Source organism: Protopterus annectens, chromosome 8.part0 (genome assembly GCF_019279795.1).
Source record: "Protopterus annectens isolate FY-2018-M chromosome 8.part0, PAN1.0, whole genome shotgun sequence".
NCBI classification, from domain to species: Eukaryota; Metazoa; Chordata; order Ceratodontiformes; family Protopteridae; genus Protopterus; species Protopterus annectens.
In genome coordinates this window covers 1,446,113,597-1,446,130,458 of record NC_056741.1, presented here as the reverse complement: position 1 = coordinate 1,446,130,458, position 16,862 = coordinate 1,446,113,597, and the positions used below count along the sequence as shown (strand labels likewise).

The 16,862-nt window shown below is 38.3% G+C and overlaps 1 protein-coding gene across 1 annotated transcript in view; it reads left to right on the top strand.

Annotated features, from left to right (window-relative positions):
* The window catches only part of LOC122809496, a 396,891-nt gene that overhangs the window by 227,109 nt on the left and 152,920 nt on the right, over positions 1-16,862 (top strand). Inside the window, exons 10-11 of the mRNA XM_044081048.1 lie at positions 7,028-7,133; positions 8,310-8,389. Of these exons, the coding sequence (XP_043936983.1) occupies positions 7,028-7,133; positions 8,310-8,389 (186 nt within the window). The remainder of the gene's footprint in view (positions 1-7,027; positions 7,134-8,309; positions 8,390-16,862) is intronic.

The following is a 16,862-nucleotide window of genomic DNA, read 5'->3' as shown; positions in this document are numbered from 1 at the left end:
TATGATCAATGCAAACCGAAAAGAATAAACAGTGTTTTTGCTCATTCACGAATGCAAGCTAAGTGCAATGATTTTATGACATGACTGCCACTATCTCTGCAGAAAGCATCTGAATGGTGCAAGTTTCAAACAGTGGCAGAAGCAGTCTTTTCTCCCTCTCTTTTCATGCTTTATTATTTTTTTCCTGAATACTAGCCATATGCAGTGGCTTTCTGACTGACTTGTAGCTCTATGAAAATGCATTTGTGATACAAGCTTCAAGTATTAACAGACACAGTCTTCAATTCCTTTCATTTTGTGATGTAAGGTTTTGATTTCTAAATATTAGCTGAGTGCCCTGATTTTATGGTCTGCTTCTAATTCTGTACAAGCACCAGTGGTGCAGGGTTTTAAACATAAGAAGGTACACTCATCTATTCCTTTCATATTTTATTTTGTGCTGAATTCTGTCTATTAGTCAAGTGCAATTCCTAGTATACATGTTGCATCTTTGTGAGTTACTGCATTGTATCTACAATATGCTCTTAAGCATTTTTCTCGCTGTTTTGATATTACAGCTGTTTACATTTGAGTCTAGTCCCACTGTGGTTATCTGTAGACAAATAACTGAAATGATGCTGGGTAGGCTTTTTGTCTTCATTTTAATGGTTTGTAATACCCCTGATGTGTGACTGATCTCCATTCTGACAACCATTAGTCCTACATTATGGCACTCAAACTGTGGTTGCCATTCCAAAATACTCACATGGTAGTAATGTCAGAGCAATGACAGAACTAGTATCTTACCCAGTTTAATACCTTGCGCTGTCTTATGGCTTGTCTCCCATGGCAAATCAACAGAAGATAAATACAAACTTTCCTGTAAAGTGTACCTGTAAGTATGCTGTCATCTGACTTTATATACTGCTTTTGCACAACTATATGTAATGTCACTGTGTGGTTACCACCTGTCTAAGTGGCTAAAGTGGGTCTTTTATGCAAATGTATTCATAGGTTCCTAGATGATTTCTAGTATGCCAGACATAGATCTCCCCTCAACAGCTACGAACAGTCACTGAATCCCCAAATTACTTGGCCATAAAATTTAATCCAAACACATAACAATAATATCGGTCTATATCCCCCTGGTAATAACCTCTCCACCATTAAAGAACTATTCTCATGGTTATCCACCTGTTTCAGCTAGGAGACTATCATTATGGGTGATTTTAATGCTGACTGGAACACCTGCTCCTCTGTCACCCCCTCTAAATCAATCCACCTATATGGATACACACAGATTATAAACTCACCTACTAGAATAGACAAACATAGGGGCAAAAAAACAGTTCTCGCCTGGATCCTAACTAATAAACCTTCTCGAGTCTGGCACTCAAGCTGTGTTCCTGACAGCTTAATTGACCACTTACCCACCTTCCTATTCAGGCACACAGTAAACCTCCCCAAATGTACAATATATAGAAACATTAGAAGCAATAAGCACTTTTCTATAGCCACCTTTAACTCTCTACTACAACACTGTGACTGGTCCCCATTATCTCAACTAAACCTTGATGCTGCTGTAGAATATTTCACTACAAAGTTCCTTGAAATTCTAAATACTCTAGCTCCAAATAGAAAAATCTGGATCAAGGCTAACTATACTCCATGGCTGTCTAATGAACAGAAACAACTACTCAAAGATAGAAACAAGTCCTGGACCCTATATCACATCAACAAAACCCTATCATCACCTAAGAAACAAAGTCAAAACCCAAATCAAAAAGGATAAAAGAACCTACTCTACTCAAATTCAAAATATCCATCATAACAATCCTCAAAAATTCTAGAATAGTATAAAAAAACTTCTTCAGCCAAGACAGTCCTCTACTCCTCCTCCCACCACTTCCAATACCACAGATTCTTTGGCACCAGTTTAACTCTTTCTTTACTAACTCCATCCTATCCCTCCTAAATCACTCATGGCACCCATCCAAACATCCACCATAAGAAAACCACTCCATAAATTAAAACCCACATCCCTTGCTATTGACCAGCTACCAAACTCATACCTCAAGTTAGCTGCTAATTCCATAGCCTATCCTAGTTCTATATTAATTAATAGATCAATCAAAGAACACTATGTTCCCAAACTTTGGTAAACCTCATATATCATCCCTCTACACAAGGGTAGTATATCAACCGAATTCACAAACAATAGACCAGCAGCTATTCTATCTCCCCTGTCAAAAATCCTAGAAAAATGCGTCTACACCCAGCTTATGGGCTACCTAAATAATCACAAACTTAACTAACTCCCAGAATGGTTTCAGGCCTAACCATAGTACAACTACTGCCCTCCTTAGTTTCATGGACACTATTAATCACCTAAAAAACAATAGCTAACCAGTAGCATCTATCTTTTTAGACTTGTCCAAGGCATCTGACATGGTGTCACACCAAAAACTATAAAAATGAACTTGCCTCACTTAACCTGTCCCACTCCACACTATCTTAGTTTCAAAGCTACCTCACAGAGAGACACCAGGCTGTCAAAAGGAAAAATGACCCATCCTCCCACCTGCCAGAATTAGTAGGGGTCCCTCAAGGTTCAGTCTTAGGCCCACTGCTCTTTACAGCCTTTACCAACAATCTGCATACTGCCACCAACCTAGCTACTACTATTCAATATGCAGAAGATTCAACTTTAATATGTGCTGCTCCCTCACTCTCCCAGTTACAAGAAAAAACACAAAAATCCTTCACAGAAATAGAATCCTACCTCTCCAGCCAACAACTTGTATTGAATCCCAAAAAAACTAAACTCATTATTTTCTCTAACAAAAATCCAGCAGCCCCTTTGCTATCTTCTCAGCTAATAACACCAATATATAACCCACATCTCATACAAAACTTTCAGGTGTCACTAATATATAACCCACATCTCATACAAGGTGTCACTATTGATAGTAACCTTAAATTTGACAAACATATCTCAGAAGTTATCAAGAAAACCCATATCAAGCTTGGCAGTCTCTACAGGTCCAAACAATTCCGTACCAATCCCACCAGACTGGCTATCACTAGAACCCATCTTTTGTCTACCCTGTTATACACCTCACAAATCTTTACTAACCTGAGAAAATCTGACTTAGCTAGGCTGGAGGCATGCTATAATAAAATAGCCAAGTATGCCACAAATTCCCCACACAGGTCCCACCACTGTGCAGCACTCCACCAGCTCAACTGATTTGAACTATCCAGTCTTCTTCATTTCCATCAAATATTCACTGCCCATAATATTTCCAAACCAGAAAACTGTCCTGCACTTTAAAACCTCATCCAGCCATACTCTAGCCTCAGAACCCTAAGATCCACAGATAAATCCCTTCTTTCAGTCTCTAAATCTTATAACAGCTTTGGAGAAGCCCTTAATTCTAATTACATTTCCAAAGTCTGGTTTTCACTTCACTGGGGTCCTCTGATGTGTACTATAGTGCTGTTGTGTGTGGAACTGTAGACCTTTGGGACTTAAGTTGCTGGTCATGAATTTTAAATGAAATTTAATTATATTTTATAGATACATATGTTTTTGTTGCAGGGGTGTGGGCAAGCACACTTTGAGTGCCAAATGAGTACATCTGATCATCTCAGACCTGATGGTGTCCCCGGCTGTGTGCTCCATGAACTCTCAGGAAAATTAAACCCACAGTTAGACAGCTTTGTTAATCTTAGTCTACTTCCGGATGGATACCCAGGGAGGGCGCCAGGCCACTGTGGTCTCCTCCACAACACAAAGGCGGCCCTCACCTAAACCCCTGAAATTACCCGCCCATTTAGCTTGAAAGCCTTATCTGCAAAGCCATGGAGAGGATCATAATATCTCATATAAAAAAACAACTAGGGAACTTGACTTGGATGATCCATCCATCCTTTTTTTTCAAAGGCAGAAATTTTTTTTTAAATTTAAACTTTTTGAAACAGTCACCAAGGCCATTGAGGCAAGGCAAAGGCAGTCCAGCACACCTAGACCTGGCGAAGGACCCTTGATAGGGCTTTGATACAATATAACATTAAAAATTCATCAAAAAATCAAAAAAAATGTAATTTTAAGATGGGTTACAAGATGGGTTGTTGACTGAAGAACTCAGAAAGTGACAGAGCATGTCAGACTCTCAAGCTCAAAGCCTGTCCTGTGGTGGTATCCTGGCTCTGGGCATGTAGGCTGTCTTGTTTCTCTTGGCTTTCTGAAAAGGAGGGTTATATTGAACAAAGTTTGCAGATGACTGCAAACTGGGTGCCGTTGAAAACAACACATCCAGACATCCTTCAGAAGGAAAGGGTCTCACAGAAATGGATAACTGGTGCCAGAGCCATGGTCTAAAGTTAAATGCCAAGAAATGCATATCACTTCGCTTCGGGAAAAAATAAGGATACCCCTAGCTACCTATAGGTCCCAATACCTGAACAAAGTACAGAAGATTAGGAAAGGGAGGTTGGAGGTAGCAGGTCTCGACATACTCATATTTCGAAACACATTAGGATATTTGAAGACTACATTGCCCACCTTCACATACAGATCACATCATTCAGTCAAGGGTCATAGTCATCACCCCTCAGATACTCATCACATCACCACAATCAGACCAATGATGCCCTATCAATGCACACTTGAATGCCCCTGGACCACAACAGCAGTCACCAAAGTTCCCAAAAAAAGGGAAAAAAAAAATAAAGGGTCTCAAAAACAAAGAAACTCCTCCGAAATTCTTGCTTACGCTTGCGTTGCCTTGCTATGACCTATGCCTGACATACAAGGCCATATCAATTCCAGATAGGTGATGTCAAACCAACATCTCAAAAACATGCTTCATCTCAATCTCAAAAAGACTTCAAAACCTCGACCAGGCATAATAGGACGTGCTGGAGGATAGATTCATCACCAGGAGACTCCTCATTCTGTGGATTCAAAACCCAAAGACTCCTAGGCAGTGCAACAAAGGCCTCTTGTTCAAGGAATCTTGACCAATGGATGGGAGATCTGGGAGATACCAGGAGGACCCTCAGTGTCATGTCACTGCCAGACAGAGCACAAGGGCAAAGTATGAAGCAATAGCTCTCAAAGTTTCTCCAAGAACAAGGGTGGGGTAAGGCTTGGGCTTAAGGGCCTCAAGGTGCCCAGCCTAGGATGGCCTCTGAACCCTATGAACTATGAATGACTATGTTGACGTGGTAGTAAGACAGTGTGTGTTTAACTAACCAGACTCATGCATGCACACATCATAATGCTGTAAATATCTTGGTTTAAAAATAAAAGTGCTGCTCAAAAAACATATTTTATAATTCTTAGTGTCATGAGTGATGATATGGCATCAACTTCTTAAATGTTTAGAAGTACCTCACCAAGAGGATCACTGGCTTCAAACAGATGCCCTATGCAGCTCGACTGAAGAAACTCCAGTTGTACTCAGTTGCATACCGCCTACTCAGAGGTGATCTCTGCCTGACATACAAGGCCATGTCCAACCCAGAATTGATGCACATGCTCCATCTAAAGAAAACCTTATCCCCACGAGCCACACGCTCTAGGGATCTAAACCTCACCACAACAATAAATAGGACATGCTGGAGGGATAGATTCCTGTCCCAGAGACTTCCCATGCTCTGGGATAAGATTTCAATCTAAATTAGGCAGAGCTCCTCGCTAACCCTCTTCAAGAGAAACCTTGACGAGTGGCTGGGAAACAGAAAGTTTACCCCGGGGATCACTTCAATGGCTATGCTTGACAGAGGCACAAGGAACTAATCTAAGGGGACGGCAAAAGCCAACACATTCTGGCTAGGCTTATAAATGCCTTCGGGCAGATAGCCTAGTATCTACCTATGAACCTATGAACCTATTATTTATATAGCTGTATATCTTTTTAAACGTGAGGTGTAAGGGCAACGGTATAAGGCTGTGGAACTGTAGTTTCTGGCCACACACCTAGAAGTGTTGCAAGTGAGTTATGCAGGTAAAAGTGTTATGTTGTGATGATTCCATCCCTTCCCTTTCACATTTTAATCCACTGCTTGTGCTTTTTCAGTTGTTGTTGTGTCTTTCGGCTTTTCCTGGTTAGGGGTCGCCACAGCGGAACTCCAGTCCGCTAATGATTGGCAGTAGATTTTTACGTGCCGAGTTGCCAGCCCTGACACACAACCTTCAACGAAGGTACGCCCATTCACGCATGTCTCCACACAGAAGACACTCTAGCTGAGAATCGAACAGGACAACGTCTTACTGTGAGGCGACAATGCTACCGCAGCACCACCACCGCCCTGAAGATTATTTGCTAATGCAGATTGTGCCCCTCTGTTGCAATTCTGACAGCTTCAGAATCTAGCAAACTGCTTTACCAGAGTTTGACATTGTATCACAGATCACATAACTGAAGACCTTTTTGAATAAAGTAAACTGTTCAAATTGGGATTCAGCAAATGGCACAGAAGATACATAGATCATGAGTCCCACAGACCCCCACTCTCTGCCTACTTAATATATTCTCCTATGAGGTAACTAGATCACTAGAAAAGTGGATCTCCCTCACCATGTACTCTGAGTACGTGTGTGTTTGGTGAATCATGTCTTTTCATATCAGCTGATAATTGCAGTGATTACCTACTTCCATTATGTCAGGTCAGGGGTTAGGCAGACTCAGGAAGCCTTTTTTGTATACTGTCTGCAAGTGTTTTTTCTTTACATTAATACAAAATAAAATAAGATGAGGTTCCTGTATTGCATACACATAATCTTAATTTGTTCAAAAATTTCATGATAACATAGTGTTACTAAAAAGTTAATATTTACACTTTGATGTATGGTAAGACACATCGTATGTCAGAGTCTGTCTTTTGCCTGAGTTGGATTTCTGCCAATAGTGCTACTGTAGAGACTGGTGTAAAAAAAAATGTATTCAGAATTGCACTTTCCAGTCAGTTTCTGATTTCTGTAATTCAAAAGGTAATGAATACATCAAGCCTAACAAATGTTCTGTTTGACTTTTTCCAGGATTGGAGTCATGGGAAATCCATCTGATGGCTTCCATGGCAAAACCATTTCTATGACGATAAAAAACTTCTGGGCTGAAGTCACCATATCTGAAAGTGAAAAGCTAGTAAGGATCCCATAAATTATTTAATGAAATAAAATAGCATACAAGTGTAGGACACAGTGGTAAGTAATTCATTTGCAGGTCCTGGGCTTCTGCCTCTTGTATTGCAGAACTTTGTGATACTAGGATATTTCCCAGGGTATTTGGCTTTGTCACTACCATTGAGTCAACACTTCATACCTAGGAATATTGACAGTTCTCTTCTGTTTTGAAAAGTAGTATACTTTATTTTAAAAGAAAGATGGGACCTGGTATTCATGAACATAGTATGCAGATATATAATTGCATCATCTAGGCTGTGTTCAATATCCCATCAATAACTGCTGCCATTCATAGACATGCATCACTGTAGCCCCCAGTGGTATACAGTTCTGTTCCCACGTTTATGAATGGCACACAGGAATGCCTAGTATACTAATGCATTCTGGGTACTCCTGTGTGTGGCACAACTCAGCAATATAAGGCAATTATTTAAGGTGTAGTCTGTCTTACCAAGAAGCTATATGCAGCATCTTAACGCGTTTGTGTCTAGCTCAGGGACTTAGTATATGGATATACTGTGTAGTAGCCCTACTCCAGTACAGTAGCTCAGTCATAGACAAGACCTATTTACAAAGGCACTTTAACTTGCCTAGAATCATGCCCTGGTTTGTCCTTTTTTCTGCCTGTCCTAGTAATCTGAGAATACCCTCCACTTGACATATGTTCACAGCATGTTCCTTGACCCCACTTATCCTGCACATCATTGTCTAATTTTAAAAGATTACGTATGTTTTAAATTTGATCTTTTTGAAAGAGAGTTAAATTAAATGTGGGGTGTAGATCACCACAAAAACGTCCATAGAACTCGAATGGCAAAACATGGTATACTTCATACACAGAGGCTTGAGACTCCAAGTTGCCAGGATCTATCACAAACACAGTTTGTTTCAAATGTGGAACACTCAGGGTTTGTGATTTTCTGCAGTCTCAGCCATCATGTTTATGCTATAGAAGGTCTGATACTGAATCAAGCTTGAAAACTTCCATAAAAATACTGCTGCTATTGAACTGAGTAACTTTCTCAGAATGCCTGTGTAATCCACCTGGAGTAAATGCGTCTGCCTCATGTGTAGCTGTAGTAACTAATGCATTAACGTGCAGCAAACTCTGTGTTGATTAACTGTTTTCCATTTGTAGGTGCTGCTTCCACATCCGCTCTGTGATCCTACAGAATTTGGAAGTCTGCAGGACTTGTACTGTATCAGTGGGAAGGAAGGGTCAGTAATCCTTGCTTATTTTTACTCCGGCAGCACTAATCATTATGCTGTTGTCTTGCACAACTCAGCCTGAGATGTCATTTAAAATCTTGTACATGTCATATGATACACATGGGGGGGGGGTGGATAATGATGGAAAAAGTTTTGAGGTTTGGCACATCTGCCCCAGACAGCTGTTCTTCCTATACTAAGAATACCCAAGCAATCCTTAACTGTCCTCTGCAGACATGTACTGCACCACTGCCTTTGACAGTGTGATCTAGGACCCCACCACAGTCTTTTTTAAAGTGGTATTTCCTTAAAATAAATTTGAGTCATAGGAATGCAGTGGTACTGTCTTCAGTTATTTATGTTTTTCTTATGCTGATGTTTGTGATGCTTGACTGCTTTCATCCAATCACTGAAGCCATTTTTTTCCTGGAGTTCATATGTAGTGCAGGGTTTGTCACCATTTTCTGATATTAATGAACAAGTGTATTTCAAAGTGTGCAAGATGCACCAGGAAACATAAACATTCAGGATCTGGGACATGTGCACCCCCTGCTCTGTGAAGGAAGTGACACTGGATGTCAGTCTGTTCATTGTAGTTGTAATGTTACTACTAAATTGGAATGGATGCCTCAATGTAAAATTCAGAAGAGTAGGCAACAGTGTCAGTTACAAGCTGGAAATTTAGTTCATAGTTAGTTACTAGACATGCAGTCCAGGATACCATTGAAGAAAATAGACCACATTTCAAATTGCCCCAAAGCACTGTCTGGTTAAATAACATGCTCAAGGTCACAAAGGAGCAAATGGAGGCTGAGAGAATCAAACTCCATAACACATGAAGTACCTTGTCATCAGCTCATAGTGCCACTTGCACAAAAGTCTATACTCACTTTATTTCAGGCCTTGTCTACATCATTTGAAAGGGATCTATGAAAGCACATTTCCACTTGACCAGTGTGTAAATCCCTTCCCATTTTCAAAAATCATATCTGAGCTCTGACTTTAGGTAGGTGTTGGCCTCTCCTGCTTTGGGAAGTCCCTGACCCAGTAGGTGTAGAGTCTTTAAGTCAAGGTAGCTTTGGAGAAATTTCAGGTGATAAGAAGCAGACCACAACCAGTCCCACCCCCGTTAGATGTGTTCCAGTAAAACACATAAAATCCTGAAAACACTCTAGCTTAGTCATCATTGTTTTGTGTTTATTATCTGAGGAGGTTCCAGTAGACCATACACAATCATTTTAGGGGTGACCTGAGAGCTCTCAGCTGCTTAACTTACTTGTTCAGAGTTTTGTAGATTGTAGGTAGAGGTCATAAGAATTAAATTCACATATGCTAGGGGATACTTATGTATTTATTTCATTAATGTTTGATAACTAGGTTAGGGTACTGCACAACTGGACCCATTTTAGATACTGTGTGTGTCAGAGGTAGCTATGAGATTAGGGAGTACACTGAATCAAGCAGAATTACAGCTAAGAATTTACTCACTATGAAAGTACTGAAATAGGTAATTGCAATATTTAACACATGTTTCAACATATATATATATATATATATATATATATATATATATGTGTGTGTGTGTGTGTGTGTGTGTGTGTAGTATTGCAGTTGGCAATCCTCTTATCCCATGCTGTTCTGAATGCTAATATCAACTTTTAAGAAAAGTATCAAAGAAATAAAAATTAGTAGCCATATAATCGTAAAATTCTTGATTGACAGACAGTTCAACAAATACGGAAAAACTGCAGTACAGAATGCCAAGTGTTTTTATCTAAATAGTGTTTAGAAAGAAAGCTTAATCTGTTGAGAGACAGTGAAGATAAGTGGATGTGAACATAAGACAGTGCCTTCTTACTTTAGATACAGCTGGTATAGCAATAGACATGAGAAACGGATAAGATAATAGTGTAGCGGGGCCCATGGTTTCTGTTCTTTGCATCAGAGCTCAAGTGTGCTGGAAGTTTAACTCTGAAGTTTGTAGAATTGGTTGCATTTTTGAAATGTGTGTATAACTGGTCCCAGTCATCAGGATCAACTTCTAAGAGCCGAGAATTCTGATTAACGATATACAGTTTATTTGACGGCAGAGTTGACAAAATAATACCATTAAATGCAGAACATACCATTAACTGTAGAACATAATGCCATTAACTGCAGAACATAGTACCATTAACTGTAGAACATAATACCATTAATTGCAGAACATAGTACCATTAACTGCAAAACATAATACCATTAACTACAGAACATAATACCATTAACTGCAGGACATACCAATTGCACACTACCGGACCACTGCACAAATGAGACCAAAATACGTGAGTGAAAACTTTTATTCACAGACTAAGCGCTTTCACCATAAAAAATGGCTTCTTCAGAGTCAAAACTAACAAATGCTAACAACAATTAAATAGTGCAATGCATTAACCAATAAAACATTAATTCAATTAACTAAAAACCAGTGAGTCCATTAACCCTAAAATTACCATGTTTTATGATTCAATATGAACCACAATAGTATTTTACATACACAAATCAACACAAAACAAAACATACACATATTACACATAAAGATATATATATATAACCAATCATCATTCCTTAAAAATCCATTTAAATAACATAAGATTTTTGTTTTAATACTGGCTTAAGGGAAATGTAATCATTTAACCCTGGTTGCCTCGTTGCATTAAGCCTCAGTTGCCATTCGGTTTCAAGGAGAGCAACCTTGTTACCGACATCACCTCCTTGATCTGTAAACACTCGATCAATAATAAAAAATACAAATTTCTTAAAGTTAGAACATTTAACAGAGTGCAAAAACAAGGCATTGTGGGCATCTTTATTTGTAATGGATCTTTTGTGTTCCATTATCCTATCCCTCAATCTACGGGTAGTCATGCCCACATAAAATGCATCACAGGAAATACAAGAAGCCACATACACTAAATTCCTGCTATTACAGTTACATGGACCTGGACAAGCCAGAGTACGCCCAAATCCTGACACACAATAAACCTGCATGCACTACATGCCCCACATTTACCCATCCAAGACTTGGATAGTCTGATAGCCTTTTCTAACATACTTTTTAAATTAATTCCCTTAGCAAACACTATCTTTGGTTCCTTCCCCACAATAGCTTTAATTTCTGACCTCAAACAATCATTCCATGCATGTCTCACTACAGCACACATTTCCGAAGCCTTTTCACTAAATTTCAACACAAAAACTGGCCCACACTGCATATCCTCTTTGTTAACTCTGGATTCACCCTCAATAACTAAACTTGTGCTATCCCCAGACACTCTATTTTTCAAAATAGGAATATATGTAGTCCGCCTCTTCTTGTATACTTCTTTCTTCACATTTAATAAAAGCTTCAAGGGATACCCCCGGTCAAGAAGCATGCCTATTAATTTGTAAATTTCCTGCTTAAACACTACTTCATCACTAACAAGCCTCGAGGTTCGTACCATCTGACCTTTTGCCACCCCTTTTCTCTGATGATAGGGGTGACAACTATTGAAGTGAAGTAATGAGTTAGACTAATTTTCTTTTCTAAAAATAGTACTGGTTAACTCACCCCCACTCTTGGCTATAGTAATGTCCAGGAAGTTAATACTTTCTTTGTTCCACACATACGTAAATTTTAAAAACCCAGTAGTTGCATTTAAATAATCCACAAATTCACTAGCTTCACTCTCATCACCTTCCCAGAGTAATAATAAGTCATCCAGGAACCTACTGTATAAAATAATTTTGGAATAAAATGTTGATGGAAAAACAAACGCCCTCTCCCAGGCCAACAAGACAAGATTGGCAAAAACTGGGGCGCACTTCGCACCCATCGCCACACCAGAACATTGTTGGAATAATTCTCCTTCAAACTTCATAAAATTATTATGAAGAACAATTTCCATTAGATCATTCAAAAGATTTAATCTATCTTTGTCAACCATATCGCTGGTATTCAAACTGTCATGAAACATTTCAAGACCCTCTTCATGTGGAATTACTGAAAAAAGATTGACCACGTCAATGGTCAAAAAACTAAAGGCATCACAATTACTTCTCACTTCCCTCAGCCTTTCTAAACAGTGCCAGGAGTCTCTTAAAATATGTGAGACCCCCTGTAAGGCTGGTTTAGACAACACATCAACAAAGGCTGCAAGGGGTTCAGTCTTTGAGCCTCTTGCTGAAACAATTGGCCTGAATGCCAAATTGTCAATCCCCTTGTGTACCTTTGGGATTCCAAAAATGCTAGGCATAACAGGGTGTTTCACCTGGAGATAGTCAAACTCTATTTCACTGATGACACCCTGAAACAATGCATCTAATAAAAATAAATCAGTCTTTTGATATGCCCTGTTGACTTCATTCAATGACACCCTACGATACACTGCCTCATCCTCCAAGAGTTCCATCATCGCAGCCAAGTAATCAATCTTACACATCAACACCATACCTCCACCCTTGTCTGGTTTCATACACCTAACATTTCCAGAACCCCCAAGCTCTTTTAAGGCCATCCTTTCTCCTTCAGTTAAATTGTCATGCCAACAATATTTTTCAGCACAAATTCGTCTGAATTGATATTCCACTAATTTTTCAAACATTATAAATTCAGCATTATATGGTGGAATGAATGTGCTTGGCCTTTTGAAAGGAACCTCTACCACATTGTTTCTATCATTATTCACCAAGTCTTTCCTTTGAAAATAAACCTGGAGGTTGAGTCTTCTCAAAAAAAGCTTAAAATTAACCAATATTTGTGCTATATCCAGCTTGTAGTTTGGAACATACTTAATCCCTTTACTAAATAGGTCAAAATAACTATCCACCAAATCAAAATCAGAATAATTGTAAATTGTGAACCCATATTTTGTCATAACAAAACATTTCATGGCTGAATTACATTCAACCAGGCTCATTTCAGAATTAAGGTTTGATTCCATCATACTATTATTAACACTTAACATAGGTTCCTCTTTGTCATTAAAACAAACAGAGGACATTTCTTTATCAACAACCAGTTCATGCAATGTAGTATTACTACCTGTATAAAGAGAAGTGTCAGCTACCACAGGAACAAATTTGTTAGATAAATTATTAGTTTTCAATAAAGGAATGAAAGAAGCATCCCACAACGGGTCGCTAATAATTTCATCCAACCCCTCATTAGTAAAATTTAACAATGCTTCATCTTTTGAGCAAAAAACACTGACACAATTTGAAATGGACTCATTGGATAAACCATCATAAAATACACTTGATGTTCCATAATTCAGAAAACTGTTTAATATTTGCGATTGTTTCTCCAATTCCCCCCCCCTTTTCCTCCTCATACCCCTGGTAGATACTTGTAATACTTTCTGATCCCTGTTCAACAACCGCTCCGACCTCCGAGGTCAGACGGTTCGCCTAAAACCATCAACAGTATCAGCGTCCAATTCATTAATATCACTCTCATTTACAACAATACCAACATTGTCCAAACCAGTCACATTATTTGTAATATTCTTAATAGGAATTTTTGTGTTGAAATTTAGTGAAAAGGCTTCGGAAATGTGTGCTGTAGTGAAACATGCATGGAATGATTGTTTGAGGTCAGAAATTAAAGCTATAGTGGGGAAGGAACCAAAGATAGTGTTTGCTAAGGGAATTAATTTAAAAAAGTATGTTAGAAAAGGATATCAGACTATCCAAGTCTTGGATGGGTAAATGTGGGGCATGTAGTGCATGCAGGTTTATTGCGGAAGGGGCCTATTTATGTGTGTCAGGATTTGGGCGTACTCTGGCTTGTCCCGGTCCATGTAACTGTAATAGCAGGAATTTAGTGTATGTGGCTTCCTGTATTTCCTGTGATGCATTTTATGTGGGCATGACTACCCGTAGATTGAGGGATAGGATAATGGAACACAAAAGATCCATTACTAACAAAGATGCCCACAATGCCTTGTTTTTGCACTCTGTTAAATGCTCTAACTTTAAGAAATTTGTATTTTTTATTATTGATCGAGTGTTTACAGATCAAGGAGGTGATGTCGGTAACAAGGTTGCTCTCCTTGAAACCGAATGGCAACTGAGGCTTAATGCAACGAAGCAACCAGGGTTAAATGATTACATTTCCCTTAAGCCAGTATTAAAACAAAAATCTTATGTTATTTAAATGGATTTTTAAGGAATGATGATTGGTTATATATATATATATCTTTATGTGTAATATGTGTATGTTTTGTTTTGTGTTGATTTGTGTATGTAAAATACTATTGTGGTTCATATTGAATCAAAAAACATGGTAATTTTAGGGTTAATGGACTCATTGGTTTTTAGTTAATTGAATTAATGTTTTATTGGTTAATGCATTGCACTATTTAATTGTTGTTAGCATTTGTTAGTTTTGACTCTGAAGAAGCCAGTTTTTATGGTGAAAGTGCTTAGTCTGTGAATAAAAGTTTTCACTCACGTATTTTGGTCTCATTTGTGCAGTGGTCCGGTAGTGTGCAATTGGTATTTCTTGTTTTACCCCTTTCGTTGGGGTTTTTTTCTATTTTATGAGTTAACTGCAGGACATAGTACCATTAACTGTAGAACATAATACCATTAATTGCAGAACATAGTACCATTAACTTCAGAACATATTACCATTAACTGCAGAACATAATACCATTAACTGCAGAACATAGTACCATTAACTGCAAAACATACCATTAACTGCAGGACATAATGCCATTAACTGTAGATCATAATGCCATTAACTGCAGAATATACTACCATTAACTGCAGAATATAGTACCATTAACTGCAGAACATAATACCATTAACTGCAGAATATAGTACCATTAACTGCAGTTAACTGCGGAACATACCAGTAACTGCAGAGCATAATACCATTAACTGCAGAATATAGTACCATTAACTGCAGAACATAGTACCATTAACTGTAGAACATAATGTCATTAATTGATGAGAATAGTGCCATTAACTGGAGAATATAGTACTATTAACTGCAGAATGTAGTACCATTAACTGCAGAATATAGTGCCATTAATGCAGAATGTAGTACCATTAACTGCAGAACATAGTACCATTAACTGCAGAACATAATACCATTAACTGCAGGACATAATACCGTTAACTGCAGAACATAGTACCATTAACTGCAAAACATACCATTAACTGCAGAACATAATACCATTAACTGTAGAACACAATGCCATTAACTGCAGAACATAGCACCATTAACTGCAGAATATAGTACCATTAACTGCAGAATGTAGTACCATTAACTGCAGAACATAGCACCATTAACTGCAGAACATAGCACCATTAACTGCAGATTGTAGTACCATTAACTGCAGAATGTAGTACCATTAACTGCAGAACATAATACCATTAACTGCAGAACATAGTACTGTTAACTGCAGAACATAATACCATTAACTGCAGAACATAATACCATTAACTGCAGAATATAGTACCATTAACTGCAGAATATAGTACCATTAACTGCAGAACATAATGCCATTAACTGCAGAATAAAGTACCATTAACTGTAGAACATAATACCATTAACTGCAGTTAACTGCAGAACATAATACCATTAACTTCAGAACATGATGTCATTAATTGCAGAATATAGTACCATTAACTTCAGAATGTAGTACCATTAACTGCAGAACGTAGTACCATTAACTGCAGAACATAGTACCATTAACTGCAGAACATAGTACCATTAACTGCAGAACGTAGTACCATTAACTGCAGAATATAGTACCATTAACTGCAGAATGTGGTACCATTAACTGCAGAACATAATATCATTAACTGCAGTTAACTGCAGAACATAGTACCATTAACTGTAGAACATAGTGCTATTAATTGCAGAACATAAGGAATGTTGAACTGCATTTCTTATTCATCACTGGGCAGCACAAGTGATCTTTATTAGGTGTGTATGAATGGCTTACATACATTTGTTTTAGGACTATTACTTAAGCGTAAGCACAGCACATTGTCATGTTAGCATTTAGTAACACTGATTTCAGTAATGCGTTGTACACTGGGGACGACTGACTCCTTAATCCTCACTTGCCTTGTGTACCACTGCAACAAGATGTTGCTGAGTGGGGTTAATGAGCGCACTAGCCACCCCGTAAATGAAGGCAGCATAACTAGTTGCTGCGTAATCAGTGTAATGATAAATTCCAGTGGGAGTGAACTTTAACTATGATGTTTGTTCACTGGTAAAATTTGTAAATGACCTCTTAAGAAGTAGACCTGCACAGCTTTGTTAACGTGTCTTAACTGCAACTGAACATTAATTTACGTAAGTAAAACATGCAGAGTACTACTTCATGGTTAATGTTTTTGTTCATTCAGGACAAAACAAAAGCAAATCACAACTCAAAGCTTTGTGTACCTCCTATTATAACAGCAATGTGATAGTTGAATTTACTGTATAAAATACATGTGC